The 20,525-nt window shown below is 33.0% G+C and overlaps 1 protein-coding gene across 1 annotated transcript in view; it reads left to right on the forward strand.

Annotated features, from left to right (window-relative positions):
- FCHO2 (FCH and mu domain containing endocytic adaptor 2) overlaps window positions 1–20,525 on the forward strand; it is a 101,959-nt gene that overhangs the window by 70,255 nt on the left and 11,179 nt on the right. Inside the window, exons 14-20 of the mRNA XM_033110524.1 lie at window positions 301–312; window positions 694–718; window positions 2,249–2,291; window positions 4,279–4,373; window positions 9,489–9,592; window positions 14,907–15,036; window positions 19,798–19,909. Coding sequence (XP_032966415.1) covers window positions 301–312; window positions 694–718; window positions 2,249–2,291; window positions 4,279–4,373; window positions 9,489–9,592; window positions 14,907–15,036; window positions 19,798–19,909 — 521 coding nt within the window. The remainder of the gene's footprint in view (window positions 1–300; window positions 313–693; window positions 719–2,248; window positions 2,292–4,278; window positions 4,374–9,488; window positions 9,593–14,906; window positions 15,037–19,797; window positions 19,910–20,525) is intronic.

A 20,525-nucleotide genomic window follows, 5' to 3' on the forward strand; every position in this document is an offset into this window, starting at 1 on the left:
TATATATATGAAGTAGAAAGTTGTGAAGCCATGAAAAATTTTTATTGTCTAGGAGTATAACTAATTTAAAATAGTATGTATGTAAATAAAGAAAATTCTAGAGGATTATACAGCAAAATGTTAAGCATTTATCTCTGGAGCGTGAGGTCATTGATAGTTTTGAAGTTTCTCTTTTGTGCTCTTCTTTCTTTTCTGTTTGTTAAAAAAGTGGATATGTATTAATTTCATGTTCAGAAAATAATCATAAAATTTTTAAATTCTAAAATTAACAGTCTTTTTTTTCCTTCCATATGCTACTAGAGACACAGCCCAGTAAGTGCAAGATTTTATATTTTTACCTGAGTTAAAAAAAAAAAAAATCATTGTAATGTTTGAACATTGATTTTCAAAATATTTGTGTTAAATTTTTTAAATTATCAAGTTGTAGTAAGTTGCTTTAGATATTAATTTAATATTTAAAAACATTTTATTGAATGTAATGTTAAAGGTACATATATTATTATTCTTTACTATAAAACAAAAAGTACTGAAAGTGTTTTCTGTATATCTTTTTATGTAAATAGCGTTTACAATTGAGTGGATACACTAAAAGCAATTTAAAATTAGGTTCCCAGTATTAACATTTTACTAAATATTTTATTACCAAATTAAATTATTATTTAATGGCACTTAGTGTTTGCATTTCTGTTTTAGGTGCAGCTGAATCAGAATTCGTCTAGTAAGTTTGACATTTAAGTTGATTGTTTTACGTCTCTTAAAATTTATCAGGCAATTTGTTAAGCTTGTAGCCTTATGTATGTAGTTACAGAAATAATAGTTTTTTCTCATCATGAGTCTTAAAAGGATAGACTTAAAAGGATATTTACTGTATAACAGAAGACAAGTTATTTATATTATTTCTTTTAACATTGAGACATGCTTTAAATTTTAACACATGGCTACAACATTTTTCAGAAATCAACCAAGCCAAAGAGTAGCTTCTGATTAAAAATGTTAAACTGTTTCTATCTCATGAGCCGGAAGGTATTTTATAAGTTGAGTTATGATTTGGTTTACCTATTTTTAAGTCATATCACAATTGCAATTTCTATTATATGGTTTTTAGTATAGCAATTTAATGACATTAAAAACGTTTTTGGGGTGTTAACACCTTGTGCAGAATCATGCATTATAATAACAAGGGTTGTAGAAAAAAGAGAATTGAGGCAGTCTATTGAAAAGCTATGCAATTTTGCAAACACAGTGCTTAATAAAAACTTTAACATCAATCCAAAATACACTAGCTCGATTTAAAAGACCTGTTAAATTCATAATAAATGCCAAACTAAAGTAAGATTTTACTTTTAAAAAGAAATGATGAGTAGCTTGATAACCGAGGATGTGAGGAAAATGAAGATAAAGGGGGACTGCCAATTTATGGAGATGAGGGCAAAATGCAGAAAGATGGAGAACAGCACCTTAAGCTCTTTGAGGCAGAACAAATGCCAAACTGAGCCAAATGGGACAGTGCAGTGTGAATGGGCATCAGCTACAGTGTGGTATTCCTCATAGTTTCCTGCATTTACCTATGTTGATGGATTTTGCATTCATCAGCTATTGCTTGATGATGCAAAACATTAAGGGAAATGTGCTCATGGTGATGCAGGGAAAATTGCTTATGAACCAACATGACTTTTACATTACTGATGCTGCTCCCCTGTGTACTAGTTGCTTATGAAATGATTCATGTTGCAAATGCAAAAAGTAGCAAAACAGACTTATCTTATAGATACTGTTGCTCCAAGTTATAAAATTTTTAATTTTTTAAAAGTAGGATGTCCTTTAAGAGTTGCTATTTTTAATCAATAAACGCTAATAATATTCTTAGAACTTTAAAAATGCTTTCATGATCCATTAGTTAAAATTACTGAGTGATACATAAGTATTAAATATTTGTTCTAATTTTTAAAGTTATAGCCCATTTTACTCCTCTGAACAGCAATTTTATTTTAATAAATATGATTAGACTTAAGTCATTTCTCACCTTAAAGATTTAGCAGAAATTCAGCTATTATTTTAATATTCTTAAGCACAATAGAAATCTTCTTAAAGGCTTATTTTTCTTTTCATAATTGTTTATATTTATGTTATTAATTCCAGAATTTTAAAATTGTTTATAGTAATGAGATGTGTGTGTATTTCTCTATACATTCTTTAAAATATTTATTACTCTAGTTTTGATTTTTTCCCATAATAATTTTTTAATTAGGTGAAGAGTTAACAAAGTCAAAGCCATCTGCTACATCCACTGAGTAAGTTCCACGTTTAAAATTTTTAAAAAATATTTACTTCTTTAGAGCAATTTTAGGTTCACAGCAAAATTGAGTGGAGGATACAGTTTTTAGATATGCTCTCTGCCCCACATAAATGCTCAGCCTCCCTTACCAAAGTAGTACTTTTGTTTCAGTTATGCACCTACATTGACACATCATTATCACCCAAAGTCTGTGGTTTACATTTGGTTTTGACGAATGGATATAATGATGTGTCCACCATTATAGTATCATACAGAATAATTTCACTACCCTAAAAAGTCTTATGTCCTCCACCTTTTTATTCTTCCCTCCCTGCTATGTTTAAATTTTAAGTATCATTTGTCCTGTTTTCTAGAGTTTGTCCTATTTTTTTAGACTTTTTAAAAGAAAAAATATTTTAAGCCAATGTTGCATGGGTCCTTTTTCACTTCAGCATCTATCAATATGAATACTTTCCTTTAATTTTTTTTTGCATGAGTAAAAGTAGGCTTAATTAATGGACAATTAAATAATAAACTGATAGTTTAAAATTTGATACTTTTGAAGCTAGGCACTAACTGAGCAGCAGGGTGGTATTCATTTGATTTATCATTTTTAAAGATAAGTTTTTTAGTGTTTTAAAACTTTGTTTAAAAGATTCCTTTAAAACTTTGTTTTTAGGAACTTTGTTTTTAGGAATCATTTATGCAGTTGTGAATCTAGGCTTTATCATACAAAGTGTAGTGTTCATCCATGTAGATGAATGTTGAGGTACTAGATATGTGCTTATAGATAATTGTAACATTTTTATTATATAGTGGGCCTGTTTCCTAAGATTTTGAAAACATATTTTCAAAATAGTGCCAGTTTGATACATCAAAATGTTCTTTTAATGGGGATTAGTCACGCTCTTAACGCCTTAAATGTATACAATTTTTATAAATCAGACCTCAGTAAAGCTGGGAAAAGTTAATTTAAAAAAAAAAGGAGGTGGTGGCAAAGGTCACATGCTTCAGGATCCTAGAAATTAGGTATTTTAAAGGGGTTGTGACTAAAATGAAAAAGAGAAACATTCATATAAAAGTTTGTATTAAAGAGCCAGGAGTTGAATCCAGAGAGAAACCAGTGCAGTGAGTTCCAAGAGGTCAGTGGAAGAAAACCTTTGTTGATGCAGCATGCTGAGTTTTTGAAAATAGAATGTTGATGCTCTTGATGATTTTGTCCATGGTCTTGGGTATCTCATAAAAAGACATATATGAATGACCCAAATAATTCACCAGAGTACCTCAGTGGCCGAGGCACTGGATTGTTCAGGGAGATCTCCTTCCAATGCATGATCTGCAGCGGTGATCTGATCTTTGAAGTTTGTATCAAGTTGGTGGGCTTACTTCTGCACTTGAGAAGTACTTTTCTAAAAAAAATCCTTTACCCTTTTACTTTATCTTAGAAAATAAGTATAACCTTATAAAATTTCTATCTGATTTCATATCACTTAAGAAATTTCCTGGGGAGCATTCGAGATCTTGCTGCCCTGCATATGTCCTCAGTTTTGCTCAAATAAACTCATAAAAATTTTCTAAAAAACGTTTTCTGTCCAAGACTGGATGCTATGTCTGAATGAGCAGCACTGATTGTGTTGTAGAATTAAGTAGCTGTGTGTCCTTAGGCAGCTCATTTAAAGACCCTGTGCTGCTTTCCTTCATTTGTAAAGCTGAAATCATTGTTTCCATTCTGACAGACCCTGCAATTGTTAAAGAGTATAGTAAGGAGCGATCGGGGGAATTCATCTTCTGTACTCTCCCCTGCCACAAGATTCTGCTTATAGCAGTTAACAAATACTGGTTTAATGAATTTGTTGTTTCTTCACATATTCCACTGGTAGAATATCCAACTTTTGAATCATATATATTGAGCTATTACAATTCTCTGAAATAATAAGTGACTAGATTTTATACTAATAAAATATTCCTTTGTTAAAATCCTTATTTTTTAAATATTATGGTAGGAAAGGGACCAGTGATTTACTTGCTTGGGACCCCCTGTTTGGACCATCTCTTGATTCATCTTCAGCTTCACTAGCTTCATCATCATCTTCATCAGGTAAATATATATATACATATGTTTTTTTTAAACTGAAGAATGCAGTAGTTACTTTTTCCTAATTGATTTATTCATCACTTGTGTGTTGTATTTAACTTGTGCTCAGTTCATATTTCCAGATAAAAGTGATTTTATAGTGGTTTTGTTAACTTAGCTTAAAGATCCTGTGGCTTAAACAATAAAAATTTATCAAACATCAACTTTTTTCATTTATGTATTTACTTCTTGGCATCATTCCCATATTGATGCCCAAATAATTCTTACTGTTTATATATAAAATTCAGCTGCATAGATGTGCATTAATGTAGCCAGTCCTTTCTTGAATATTTAAGTTGCATCTAATTTTCTAGCATTATGAACATCCATGAATATAACAAATTTTGTGCACATCTCATAATATTCTTATAATAATTTATCAATATAAGATTTATGAGTCACAAGATAGGCTCATTGATACTTATTGTCAAACTGCTTTCCAAAAAGGTTTTAGCACTTCCCAAGCAATATCTGAAAGGACTTGAATGCTTTGCAGTTGTTTTGGCAAGAATATGTTAAGTTTCTCTTTTCTTCATAATATAAAATCCCATTTGCCAGCAACCAAAGCAGGGATCAAAAATGCATGTTTAATAAAACCATGCTTGTCCAAAGCAAGAAAATAAAATCACTTTAAGTTGATCTTGAAGCTTCTTCCCTGGGATTTCAGAAATACTATATAGTATTTGGGGTTAAGGAAGTGCTGGAATGATGGAGAAAGAACTTTAATTGATCAAGTTTCCTGCTATGCCACTCTGCTCGGAGCTCCACACGTTATTTAATTTCACCTCATTAACTGCCATGAAGTTGTTTTTATTGTCCCAATTTTATAGGTGAAAAAAGTAAAGCTCAGAAATGATCAGGAACTTTTCTAAGATCATATAACTAGGAAATGATTAAGAATAAATTCAAACCTGGATCTAACTAATTCTAAAATCTTTCGCACTCTAGCAGATTTACAAAAGAATAAGCCTTGTTGAAACATTTTACTATTAATAATAAAATAAACACTATTATTAAAAGTTACACTGTTTAGAAACTAATATTTTAAAAAGAAATTTTAATTGGATCTTAGGCAACCTTAACCTAAAACAATTTGGAATTTTGAAGGGAAGATGATCTGTACCTAATACTTGTAAAACAGCAAGAAATAGTCAATAGGTAATTGAACATATTCTGAAGTTTCATTATAACCTTTCTCAATGGGCACTGGTGACTATTTAGTTTTATCAAACTAACCTTACTAATAGATGGTATAAGGAAAGTAACCGTACAAGAAAAATTGAAGTTGTTGTTTTTTTTGTTTAGTAAGAATGTCAGGTGGTGTTTTGTATTTAGAATGAAGAGGATACTGAGCAGTGTTTTTCAATTTTGTTAATATTCTTTTATGAATTATTTTTTCAAATTTTTAATAAAAATTTTCACTTTGGTATCACGAGCTTTAGTAGTATTTGTTAACTCTGCCCTTTGTTTCTCATTTTCTTTAGCACAGTCTCTTCCTTTTCAAAAAAAGTTCTCTCTTTTCCTTTTGCTACCTGTTTAAAGAATCTTTCACCCTTTTCACTTATAATTTCAGGTAAAAAGTGATACATTTTTATTCAGTGGTCATTTGATGTTTAGTAGCTAGGATGTAATAAAACATTTATTAACCTTTTGCTAGTTTTTAAATTCACTTTGGTATGTATTTTTAACCTTCCTATATAGTCTTAAAAATAATGTCATAAATTATTTTGCCCTTCAAAGAATATTAGTGATGTTGAAGAGATAACTATTGTTATACAGTAATTATTATTAACTCTTCCCTTGAACAGAATATAATTATTGATCAAACTGATGAATATATTATTGTGATTCTTCTGTTTTGTTAGAATGGCCCTAAGTGAAAATGTGAAATAAGTATTTTGTCTTAAGTTTTCTTCCACCTCTTACTGTAATGCACTTCTTTCCCATCCTAACATTTCCTCCTCACATACCCATTTTCATATTTTAGCAAGGTTCACGTTGTCAGATTAGTCCCTACTCTCTTTTATCCTTTCAAAATCTTAATTCATTGGTGACCTCATTTTAGCTTAAAAAAAATAAATAAAATAATTCCAACCAATAGGTTAATAACTAGTATGTTAAGCCTTCCAGCTTTGGTATATGTTTAAAAAGGATGCTTAGTTAGAGCTTGGCACGGAAGTAGTTTCAGTTGCTTCTTCTACCATGTAGACTATAAATAAACATTTATATATATTTAAATTTAACCAGGCTGGTTTTCTTATATTAACTCCAACACTGATTTAGTGCATCTTACTTCCTATGACAGTTTTATCACCAGTCAGACACTATGTTGAATAACACATATACAGAGCACCATCACTTGAACACCTTACAGACTGTTAGACCCTTACAGACTGTGAGAGTTACCTTTTGCTCTCTGAGAAAACAGGAATAACTCTGGCTTTATGTGTTTTTGGAACTTTAATTTTACTAAAACCATGTGTTTAAAGTTTGTTATGCTCATACTTATTTTCCTCAGTTAATATAAAGCTTGAGTTCATGCTCTTGTTCCACGTATTATTCAATTTTTCTAGTTTTGCGTAATTAAAATAATATTAACCTGAAACAAGATAACTGTTTGGCTATAGAGATTGATATTTTAGTTCTAGAAGTTTCCTGTTGCTTTTAGTTTTCAGTTTTTCTTTCCTTCAGCTGACCTTAAAGAGCAGACTAGGAACTCTACTTTCTCTCCCACTGATTTGTCTGGGTGTATGATAATTGAATCTTTACTTGAAACCAGGTCAGATTCTAGGTCAAAAAGCCCATCACTAGACTTTTCCATTAACCCTCTATGCTGTCCTGCTATAACAGTGAACACAAATAAGTTTTGTTTTGCTTCATGGTTGCGAAATCAGTGCATTTCCTTTATTGATGAACTTGTTACAAGTTCATCTCTTCAGTAGAGCTCAGACAGCATTCCAGAGATTGTATTGGAAAGCTGAAAATACCTTCAGGTTTCCTGATGCTTTGGAGGAGAGATCTTCCAACAGCAGAATCTCTGAGGGTCAAACTCACCTTTGCGATAATGTCATGGCCTGAAAATTACTGACAGAAGAAGCTGACAATGCTGCTGATTTTTCTTCTGCATCGTCATCATTGCTTCTGGATTTTATATTAGTATCTGTCATTGTTCAGATAAAGAATGGTGTGGGAAACATGCATTGTCTGTCTATTCCTCTTAGGTAATGTCACAGGCTAGATCTAGATTAGGTCTTATCTCCTATATTGTTATACTTACCGGTCACTTTCTATTTCTTGGAATACTGCGTCTAATACACATTTCTTGGAAATGAGCTCTATCTATCATCAACACCATTACCACCACTACCAAAAAAAACCACAACTAAGACATTTAAGTTTGTAAACAATAGTGGTAATGCCCTTCAGAGGCTTCTAGAAGCAGCACCTAATTGACATATTCAGATGGATTCATTTATAATATATAAATTTATTGTTAATTATAATTATTAGATTCATTTGTAAACAGTGGTGTTACTGTTGTGTTATTGCCTTTCCTCAAAGGGCAATTTCTGATTGTTTGAAGGAGCTGAACTTAATATTCTAGGTTTTGTTTTGAGTCAATCTAAACACCATTTGGACAGGCCACTTGATCAGTAATGAGGTTTCAGGTGTAAATGTCTCTATTATATTAAGCTCTCTCACACATTTGAAATAACTTGAGTATTGGTCAGTGCTGGTTTTATTGATAATGAACATCTCTTTAAATATGTCATGCATAGCACAGGGAAGTGTTGTGGTCCTCAGGTTGGTGCCCATTTCTTCCAATGTACAGCTCCAGGTAGGAGTGCAGCATGAAAGAACGCACGCTGACTGGACAAAGGCAGCAGCCTGAGAAACTAGATTTATTGCCAGCTTTCTACTGTTTTCTGCAAGCAACCTAAACTCTGCTTTCAGCTTTGATCCCTTCATATAATATGATTTCTATGTGGTTTCATAAACCCATGTCATTTACTTTCACTCCTATGTGACTACCTTCCTACACCTTCGTGGTCCTCCATTCCTCCATCGCTGACCAAGGGTCCTCAGCTTTGCTGTTGGTTTCCTCATGTATATACTTAGGCCCATTCGTGTATTTTTATCTTCGTACATCTGTAAACTTACGGAACTTACTGAAATATATTTCTTCCCATCCATATTATATACCTCAGTCTCTCTGAATTACAGGTCCATCTTTTAGAATGTACCAAAGGGATTTAATTATTTAAGGATTTAAATTATTTAAGGATGATTTAAACATGTGCTTCCATTCTTCAGTCTTGCTTTGATTATGCTAATACATTTGTGACTTCTGGTGATTTACCCTTGCATTCCATTCATTAATTCCTACCACAATGAGATTTATTTTTAGTTAGGAATATCGAGGTTAGTATTTCTGATTTATAAAATTTCAAAATTTGCAAAAGGTGTTGAAAAAGAGTGAATACTAAATTTACATAGGATTTAGGGAAAGTTAAAGATATTATTTTCACACTTAACAAAAATAAGAGTGATTTAGGGAAATGTTTTTAGTAAAGGTATTTGTAATACTTTTAATTATCACAAAAATGTTACAGTGTAATTTAACTTAAAAGTCAAATTACAGTAAAGGTAAGTGTTTTATTTAGAGTTCATGTTATTCTGAAGGTGTTTCAAAGTCTCACTCTTGCTTTACTGTCTGTACAGTAGATGTATGGGCAATAAACTAAAGACCTTAGGCATTAAATTGTATGTTTATACCAGCTAATTTATCAGATTTAATTTTTATATGTATAAATAATTGAAACAGTAATACAATTTATGTGTGTCAGTTTTATTGAAAATTTAATGGTTTTTCTTTCCAGGAATAATATTGGTAGCTTCAAAAAAACCCTATTTGATTGATGGGTTCCCACTATTTCACGAAATACCTATACTTAGATTTTTTTAAAAACTCCTGAAAAATGAGCTTTGAATCCTAACAGTTCCTCTATAATACAATGTCTTTATGTAAGGATTGCTGCATACTAATGATTTTCTTCACATTTTCTTTTCCCCCACCAGCCAGGCCCACAACTCCTCTCTCTGTAGGCACCATTGTCCCACCTCCAAGGCCTGCTTCCAGACCAAAGCTTACTTCAGGCAAACTCAGTGGGATAAATGAAATAGTATGTACTCAGGTGTTTCTTTTTTTAAAATTGTAACTGTTTTAAGATGCAAATGATATCTCTGTATATGCCCCTTTAGAGATAAATGTTTGGAATTTTCTGCTCGACTCTTCAAAGTATAGAAAAGTTATCCCAAACAACACTTCCTTCACTCCCCCATATTACCTCAGTGATTATACCTGTGGAGTAAGACATTGTTCAGTAGGAAAGAGATTTTCTGAGTAAGTTAGCACATTATAAAAATACTATTCAGTATCCATTGTTTCACAATTGAGAAGAACTTTTTCTATAGTTCTGCTTAAAGTCAAATGTTAACCTTTTCACTGCAACATTCATCTATAGTCGAATGATATTTCCATGCCACTGACTGTGGTGTTTGACTTTACCCCACGAGCTCAGCGTTCCAGAAAGGAAGTTTAGGAAAGCAGATGTACATTTTTCTATATTTTTGTGTTTTTCAAGAATGAATAACAATAGGAAATTTTTATACTTGAAAGTAATCATTTACTTTAATAAAATGTAGCACCTTAACTGTATTTGCTTAAAAATATACATACTGTAATTATTTTTGACACATTGTAGAGAACAAACTTGAAATCAATTAACACAATGAAAAGGTTAAGGAAGAAATGGTGGCCTGTTCTTAGGCGTTGGAGGTTTATGCTGCCAGGAGAGTCATGGAGGGCATCTAGTCCAGCTTTATTTTATACATAAGGAAACTGGAATTCACTTCATTGACTTGTATATTTTTAGTACATATTTCTGTATAAAAAAAAAGTGTTGGTCTTCAAAAGTTGTCAGATAATAAAAGAAACTTTATGGGTTCTATTCAGAGTGAGGCTGTCTCAAATGAGTCTTTGCCTCTGATCTATTCTGCTTTGCTTTATCTTTCACACTAATTGCCAGTTTAATTGCCAGAATTAAATTTCTGAGAGTTGAGCTTAATCTTTTCCCCTGGATATTGATCTCCAGTGGTTCCCCATAATTCATGTGGTTGAATGTTTTAGCTGAATATACAAGGCTCTTGATAAAGTTGCCTCAACCACCTGCATTACCAGACTAACTGTACAACTTTCTCCCCTTTATAACCTAGCTTCCAGACACTTAAAACTTTCTACTGTTCCCCAAACCCACCATGCTCTTTTATACAACCATGTCTTCTTACTATGCTCCCTATATCTGAAATGCCCTTCAGTTCTCTTTAAGACCTGGCTAAATATCACCAAAGCCCTCTTTGACCATTCCTTCTCCCCCAGGGGATTTAATCATTTTCTTCCTTATACTCATATACTTTGCTTATATTCTCTTAGTGCACAAATCACGCTGTACGTCTCTTCTCCGCCCCCTCCCCTCACCAGCCATACTTTCTCCGTATGTGTTCATCTCACTGCACTATGCCTTAGCCAATTTCATATCCTTAATACTTTACATAATGCCTCTCACTTGGTACATAGTTAGAAAATGTTTCATGAATGAAAAGACTTGAGCACCAAGTGTTGAAATGGTGACGTATTTCTTTTAACCCCACCCCCCCATCCCAATGAACAGACTTTGTGGAAGTGAAATGAAAGAGTAATACAAGCTGCCACAGAGATGATTATTATTTCAGTAATATAAAAATTACTACATCTTATTAACATGGGTGTTTTCCTGATTACAAAAGCAGTGCATAATCATGTTGTAAAATTTGGAAAATAGAGAAAACACAGAAAGCACATAAAAATTCCTCCTATATTTTACCACCTAACATTTTTACATACCTCTTTTCATTATTTTTTGAATGCATAAGTATTTACCCAGAGTCAGTAAAATATAGATGTTAAAAGCACAAGTTTATTCGCCACTAATTACCTAAGCAGCATTAAGCAAGTTGTTTATTTGGAGTCTCAGTTTCCTTATAGGTAAAATGACTGTAATGATAACAGGTTATTGTGATACTTAAATAAGTTAATATATGTAAAACACTTAGAACATTGTCAAGTGCAAGTAATTATTCAAAAGTTAGTTACTATGAATGGTATATATATATATTTAAAAGGTCATGTCTTACATATTTATTTTTCGTTCACTTGAAAATATTTTGGGCATGTCTTTCTATATCATGGATTATTCCATAATTTCCAGACTTCTTTATAGTGGTAGAATCCTTTGTCAAATAATCCTGTAAGTCTATTAATTAAGTAAAAGTGGGACTTTTGTAGTTGAATCCTCCACATCACCTTTCGCTCCCTGCCCAGCCTTGAGAGCCTTGTGGAAGCCACTCTCTGAGGGCTTCAGGTACACTATTTGAAGTGCTACAGAGCATAAATGCTGTAGTCTTTTATACCACTATCATTAAAATTCCAAAAGTTTTTAGAAATTTATTTGACATTTAGTTTATTTCCAAGTTTTCATTATAAACAGTTTCTTAATGAATATTCCTATGTTTACTTCTTTGCAGAAATGATTTCCTTAGTAAAACTTTAAAAGTGAAATCCATGAGCTAAAAAAGGGTATGCACTTTGCTAAGTGATTATTGCTGTATTGCCCACAGAAAGGTGGTGCTGATTTGAATTCTCTGTAGCTGTACACTAAAGTGCCCTTTTCCTTGCATGCTTGTGTGTGCATTTTTCTGAAAGGGTCTGTAACCACACCCCTACCGAGACCCCCTCATTGTTCTAGAACAGTGGTTCTCAAAGTGTGGTCCCAAGACCAGCATCATTAGCATCACTTGGGAACTTGGTAGAAATTCGGTTTCTCTGGCTCCACCCCACACGATCAGAAATTCTGGGGAATGGCTCAGCAACTGTATTTTAACAAGCCCTCCAAGTGATTCTGATGGGTGCTAATGTTTGAGAACCACTGTTCTTAAGCAGTGCTGTCCAATAGAAACATAATGCAAGCAACACCTATACTTTTAAAGTTTCTAGTAGCCACATTGAAAAACTAAGAACAGTGAGATTCATATATTTTCTTTTACTCCATATATAAAAAATATCAATTTAACGTAATCAATATAAAAATTATTGAGACTTTACATTCTTTTTGTGTATACTAAGTCTTCAAAATCCACTGTGTATTCTACAGTTCATCTCAAATTTGGACTAGCCACACTGCAGGTATTAGTGGCTACAGTACTAGACAGTGCCATTCTAAAACAAGAGAAAACTACTTGAGAAAAGAGCTGTATTTGCCTTTTCCTAAAAAATTACAAAATGCACATTCTAAGTTCTAAAAATGCAGACCCATTATATTGGTCATTAGGCCATGTTGCCACAGGCAACATGTCCCCCACAGTAATTGATTTCAAGACTTTTCCAAGCTTGTAGGTTTCATATCAGCTGTTGAATTGAATATTTGCTTGGCCTCCTGTCCTGTACTGCCCCCATCTGTATACATGTACAACTGTATTTTCCATAATAATGAGTCATCAAAAAGGCATTCTCTGGCACTAATCGTTTTAAAGTAGTTAATGGCAGATGGGGGGTTGCTAACTGTAAAACACTCGGGGCAGCACTTTCTGATGTTTGTAACAGTGTGTACCTATAAATTTATGTCCATGCAAAGAAGAGTTGACCAATTTTAGTGTATGAATGCTTAATAAGGTTTTTGTTTTTAGCGTTTGTTTTTCAAGTCCCTCAAATAACCGAGGACAGGAACAGTGTCTTTTTTGTTCTCTGCTTTGTATCTAGTACGTAACCCATGGCCTGACACATAGGAGGCACGAAATACTGACTGTATTTGCTTAATACTTTTATAAGCAGTAAAAAGATATTTTTAATGAAGCTAAATATGCCTTATTTTAAAAGTAAAACACCTCAGGAAGTATAACTACTGTATTACTGGAACAATTAGGAATTTGGAAGGAAAAAAAATTCATTCACCAAGGTAAAAGATAAATGAATTGGTGTTATTTTTCATATTTGTTTTTATGTTTAAATAGAAAAGTGGGAAGATAGTAGGGTTAACATTTTCTCAGACTTCTGTATGTTGTTAACTTTCTCAGTAAGGAAGCATTAAAACAAATTACAAAGGAAAATGTGGACAGATCTGTAAACACCAAAAGTAAAGGGCAGGCAATTTTTTTTTTGACCTCAGAGCACCCTGGGTGCAGTTTAAAAAAAAAAACAAAACAGGATGGGAACCAGAACTGGATCCAGGATAGATCCCCAGAAGAATTTCCCCAAACAAGGTGGATTTAGTATACAAAATGCCATAGCAAAAAATGAGGCAATCTAGTGCTGAGTCCAGGCATAGCCAGTTGGCAGAGGAGCAGTCAGTGAAAGCGTGGGCAGGTCATGCCTCTTTCTCCTAAGTGCAGATACAAACTGCACTGCCATGGGTGAATGTCAGGATGAGTTTTCTATCAGTGAGCCCCCGCACAAGTGTTAACTATTAAGGGCAGGCAATATTTAGGGAGAAAATATTGGTAGCAAATAAAGCAAAGGGTTAGTGAAAGCTCAGGTAATAAATACTGAGACCTCCAAAAACTAAATCAGACAAAGATAATACAGAGGGTGCCAAAAAAATGTGTATACATTTTAAGAAAGGAAAAAACCTGTATTAAAAGTGTAATACAATGAATAATGCTAGCATTCATTTGATTAACGCCATCTTTTGAGCGAACCTCATATTGCACCTTGCTTCTGTAATTCAGTTGAACTTCGTAAAGTAATACATAGATAACATCATCTTAAAACGTGTACATTTTTTGGCACCCCCAGTACATACAGCTCATAAAAGGGAAAATGCAGATTTTATTTTTATCAAATTAGCTAAAAGTTTAAAAAATTGTTTTCTTTCCCTCTCCTGAGGTTCATCCATTCAGTGCTAGCAAGGATGCAGAGAAATGTTTTCTTGTATTCATAGGCAGTAGGGTAAGGTCAGTAACCCTTTTGGGAAGCAGTTTGGCAATATGTATGAAAAGCTTTCATACTGTTTAATCATTAACTTCTTAGAATCTATCTTAAGCACACCTTTTGAAATACAGAAAATGTTTTATGTACAAAGATTCTCTTGACAGCGTTATTTTATTTTTTTCTGGATGAACTTTTTTTTAAATTTATTTTTATTAGTTTCAGGTGCACAAAACAAAGTAATACTTAGACATTTATCATTTATATCCCTCGCATTGTGACAGCGTTATTTTATAATAGCCTTTTCAGCTTTTAATATATTCCCCAAAATTATTTGACCTATGGCATCCCTAATTTCGAATTATAACTTACACAATCAATTTGGTTTAGTATATTAAAATGAAACTTACCTGATACCTAAAAGTTTTCTGGTAACAGGAATTGTTTTACCATTTTGATAAATAACTTTTTGTTTTAAGCCCAGGCCATTCAGCCCACCTGTAACTGCCAATACCAGCCCACCTCCCGCCGCTCCTTTAGCGCGGGCAGAAAGTTCTTCCTCTATCTCATCTTCTGCTTCACTAAGTGCTGCCAATACTCCAACAGTAGGTAAGTGATTATCATCGGTTACATGTGAAAGTTAAAATCCAAAATAATGATCAGACCGAGTTTGTTGTTTTTTGTGTGTGGTTTTTTTTTTTTGTTGTTGTTGTTTTTTTAACGGAATGGTGATGAAATTTTTGGTATTCTGGAAACACACCTGGCATGATGAAACAAGCCACATTTTTCTTTTCTTGTTTTACAGTTTATATTATCTGAACAGGAGAATTTTACCCATGGTTAGCACTGTTAAGAATGCATCAAATGTATAAACTATTTACCAATATAAATACTGTAGTTGAAGGCAAAATATAATGTACGCCTTTCTACTGTGGCCTGATACTTGCATTCCTAAGAAAGTTTGTGTTTTAAAAACAATTGATTCAATGAAAGAAAAGGGTTTTATGCTTGCAATGAATTATATTTTTCTACAAGAACTCAAATCATAAAGATTTAAAAGTAGATATTAGGGTATAGTTATACAAACCTAAACCTTACTGAAAAAATTCAGTATTACATCTAGATTTTGCTCAGAGTTTTTTCTGTCATCACCTTTATTCAATTCTTCCTACAAATTCTTACTACCTTTCTCAGCCACTGTTAGTACGGTAAACAAAGCACGAAGCCACTTAAAGCAGCTGTGTTTCAGGAGCAACAACTTCCTATCAGAATTATAACAGTTCCCATTGCTGTGCTTCTAAGTAATAATAGGTTTATCCTTGATAATGTAAATCACTGATTTGTATTAACTAAGCATAATTCATTAATGCTCAAGGTGTGGTCCTCTGACCTGCACCATCTGTCTGCATCACCTGGAAACTGATTAGAAATACAGACCTTTTAAATCAAACTCTGGGAGTGGGGCTCGCATTCCTTGAACAGACCTTCCAGGTAATTATGATGCATGCTAAGTTTGAGAATTGCAGCCCTAATTAAGCTGATTTAATTATATATAACATTATGTGTCAAAACTCACAGGATAAATGCATCTTGTGTGTATGACCATTGTAAAAATGGCATAAGTAATACAGGTTCAATGAGAAAAAATGATTTCTAAACATGATGTTACCAATCTTATTTTATATACCTTTATGAACACAGTATTTTTCCCATCTGTTAACTTCATGTAAACACAAGATGTCTAATAAGTTTGTCTTTTTATTTGCTGTAAGAGCACTTTATTATTTTTTGTTTGTATATGTGTTTTTTTAAATTTTTGTTTCTGCAGAATCTACATTTTAGTCATAAAAAACAGATGGGTCCTATTAGAAATAAGGCAGGTGGTCTAAACCAAAATTAGCTTTGTACATATGTTTTTAGTTTGAGCCAATGTGGGCAATAGGAGAACCACAAGTAGGTGACAGTGATGACACAGGCAGGCAGATAGATATATGTGGATTTGTGCAACAAAGGTTCTTTAAATCTACCTAAAAAATTCTTTATTATGCATATTCAGCTCTTTGTAGATACAAATTTTTGATTCCTCTTGTTTCTTGAAAGAATTTTCTTTTCCTGCAATATTTTGTTTTATTTAAATATGATAGAAGATGATAATTTGATTGGGACACTCTCTGAAAGTGAAAAGCACTGTGAGACTTCACAAGGTATTGTATTGAAAGCAAATGTATGTGTTAACTAATGATCCTAAAGTATATCTAAAATACTTTAATTTTTCCTTTTCCAGCAATGTATTGTGTCTCAGAAATCAAGAATAACTCTAAGGTTTAACTATCTCAATTTTGTACTAATTATGTCCAGTTGCTATAGAGACTCCATTGATACCAAATTCCCAGTTATAAAAACAGTGTTTTTGCATTACCTTCCATCTCCCTGCTCTTCTCTCAACATTGAGAAATATCAGTAAATCTTAACTCTAAATCTATCAGAACCAGAGATAAAGTGATTATAAAAGAAGCAGAAAGACTGCGTCAGTTAAAAAAAATGACAATAACTAAACTACCAGAGCAAAGGCTATCATCGAAAACCATTCATATAGTGAGCTGAAGTTAGAGGCACAGAGGTAGGAAATAGCTGGGAGTGAGCCTTTGTGTTTTACTCCTGAGCCAAAAGGAATTTTACAAAAATGTCCATTGACTGTAATGGGAAGGTACCCCTTACCCTCAACGCTATATACTCTGCATTTTCAAAACACAGTTATTTAAATATGGAGCAATTAAACCCAAATTGGAATGTATACTATCCTTATAAAGAATACAAAGAATTTTTTATTCCTAGAAAATGATTCATTAGTAATATAAATTTGGACTTTAAGGACTTAAGTACATATTTCCTGTGTCAAACTTTTTTTGAAGTATGCATATGCAATATAATCTCGAAAGGAATAGAAAATGCAAAAGGGGATATGCCAAAATGTTCAGTGGATTTTGAGTTTTTTGCCTAGTTTTCAGTACTTTTCTCTACTTGCCAATATTTGAATAGTGGACCTAACAATTTATGAGGAACTATTTCAAGAACTCTTATTTTATATGCCCAAATTGGATAATTGAAAAGAATAACCTTGAAGGTTTATTTTGATTTTCTATGTCAAAGCAGTAGTAGACATTAATGTTACCCATGACTGTGTGTACACACCCACATGTGTAGGTTATTTAATGGAAAAAACTAATTTTGTATTTAAGAAAATACGATTTTCTTTAGTAAAAGATTATAGCCTTCATCTTTCTCTGAAAATATGCTTTCCTGAATTTCTGATGACCCTTTAGTTTAGAACAGTAACATTTTTTTTTTAAAGCTGATTAAATTTAGATTTACAGTGGAATTTCCCTAGTACACAAACAGGTATTTGCATAGTTGTAATCAGTGAATTTATACTTAGTCTGCCTTTTTCACATAGTATTTTCTTACACACATCCCCTAAACTCCTGATATTTGGTCAGGCCCTTATCTTTCACGTACACCATCTCTCACCTGATCTAAACTGGAATCCCTGCCAACAGCTAATTTTCTTTCTGGTCCAGGATCTACCCTGTGTTCAGTGTGATTTTACTAAAAGAAAAACCTAATCATGTTCCTCTTAAACATTTTCAGTAGGTTTTAGTGCCAAAAGGATGAAGTTAAAGGTTCTCCATGCCCTGTTCTGGGTCATAAACACTTCTTCAGGCTTATTTTCATGTTCTTGCATCAGTCCATCCCATCCCTCACCAACAAACTATGCTCCTACTTTGCAAAAACACTTATTCAAAAAGGCAACATTTTTTTCATGCCTCCTCAGCAAAGTGTCTGGCACATATTAGTGGTTAGTAAAGTAGCTGTTGTGATTTTTGTGAATAAATTTTTATATTGAGTTTTTAATTTTCAAATGAAATTTTAAGTTGTCTTGTTTGGGGTGGGGGTTACTTTTCCCAGTAGCCTAGAAGCAGCAGTTCTTGTTCCCATGTATTTTTAGTCACTGAGCTATTTTTCTAACGCTACAGAACCTTCTACATCAAAATTCCTTCAAAAATTTCAAACACTACAAACTCTTCCTGGCCTCTAAACCTAACAGAAACATGTTTTTCACTATTTGTAGGATGTCAGGTTTAGTTGTAAGGCCGAGAAAGCCAGTACTGATTTTTGTCAGAATTAATCCTCCAGGTATCTCAAAAGTAACTCAGTCCTTCACTATAGGTAATCTGCAATAAAAATATCTAATGACTATGAACATTGTGCAACATTTATATATCAAAAGCATACATTCAAATTTCAGTGATGTATTCTGATCTAGGTTATTCATTTTAAATAAAATGAATTATAATTAACTATTCTGTTGACTTATTTTTACGAATTGCATCACCTACCGTGTTTCCCCGAAAATAAGACCGGATTTTATGTTAAGGTTTGCTTCAAAAGATGCATCAGGGGTTATATAGTCAAGGGGATGTCATCCTGAAAAACATGCTAGGGCTTATTTTCCGGTTAGGTCTTATTTTCGGGGAAACATGGTATTATATATTAAATGAGACACTCCACTCTCCAATCAGTAACAATAGTGATGAGGCATAAATGGGAAGAGTATATTTGGGAAAAGAGGCGGGGGACATTGCACTATTTTGAGGGGTTTTTCTATTATGAAGTAAACCAGATTATGTGAAAAAAAGAAAAAACCCAAAACCTGAAACACATGCATGGATTTAAATTTGTTTACATTATATTCTTTTAAAACAGTATGCTTTATTATGATTTGACTTAAAGGTGTCATATCTGAATGAACTTTATGTCAGGAATGTTATAAAAAATGTTTGTTCCATTTATTGAGGCAAGGTAATGTGGGAATATAATACAAGCATTGAACAAATAAGAGGTAAAAGAGAAATATAAGGGTGAGTAGTATATGAAACATTACACTGCTCCGTTAGAAATAGCTAATGGATAGTAGTAGTTTAAATACAAAAATACATTTTAATGCACTGACCTATATGATTGGTAGAACCTGAAAGAATTTAGTATTTGAATGATTTTTGAAGCCATATTTTGGTAATTTTAACTCTTCAGGTGAAGGGCTTTTTCCTTCTGACATTCCTTAACCCAACCCTTCTGTGTTACTACATTTAAAAGAAGAGTCACTGTGATATGTTTTCCTAATTTTTTTGTGTTTTGTATTATGTTCCAATTTGTTTTATGCTGTATTTTTTAACCTCCAAATTTATACTTGGGGCATCATTGAAACCAGTAATAGTCATTTGTGAAAAGCTAACATTGTGAAACTACCTGTCTTGGTATTTAATAAATGTCTTTCTGTAGGATTTAACAAATGAAATGTATGTGTTCTAGGTGTGTCACGAGGTCCCAGCCCCGTCAGCCTTGGAAATCAGGACACTTTACCTGTGGCAATTGCCCTTACAGAATCTGTCAATGCATACTTTAAAGGAGCAGATCCCTCCAAGTTAGTTTTAAAAAGACTGTGTGTGTGTGTGTGTGTGTGTGTGTGTGTGTGTGTTTTGGGGGTGGAGGGGGCTTGGTGGTAAATTTTTAAGAGTTATATTTGATTCTGTAGATTAGGATTTTCTGTTATTTCTTTACCTGCTTTTTGCAATCAGATACAGTCATACAGTGATTGTCTTTCAAATTTAAAAGTCACTATAATCAGCAGTAGTGATGGCTTTTTTCCCAGTTTATTTACATTCTTGTTCAGGCTTTTTGACCACTATGACATCAGTTGCCTTATGTATCTACTGAGCAGGATGATTTAGATGGGGCTAGAACTCTGAATCTTGGACCAATATATGTCTTTGACAAAAGTGACATTTGCAAGAGAGACCTAGAATGCATGTTGAATATCCGAGAAAAAAGATTGGTTTAACCTCCTTATTTTAAGAAAATATTTGAGTGAATGACCACCACTACTTTTCATGCAACGTTATTCTTTCAACATATGTCCATTCATTCATCAAATATTTGAGTGCTTCCTATGTATAAGACTCTGTTATGAATTTGCATTTTGGGGAAAGAAATAGTTTCTTTGATTAGTTTTCTCTCATAATAATGCAAGCTCAGGAGAG

This window comes from Rhinolophus ferrumequinum, chromosome 7 (assembly GCF_004115265.2).
Source record: "Rhinolophus ferrumequinum isolate MPI-CBG mRhiFer1 chromosome 7, mRhiFer1_v1.p, whole genome shotgun sequence".
Classification (NCBI taxonomy): Eukaryota; Metazoa; Chordata; class Mammalia; order Chiroptera; family Rhinolophidae; genus Rhinolophus; species Rhinolophus ferrumequinum.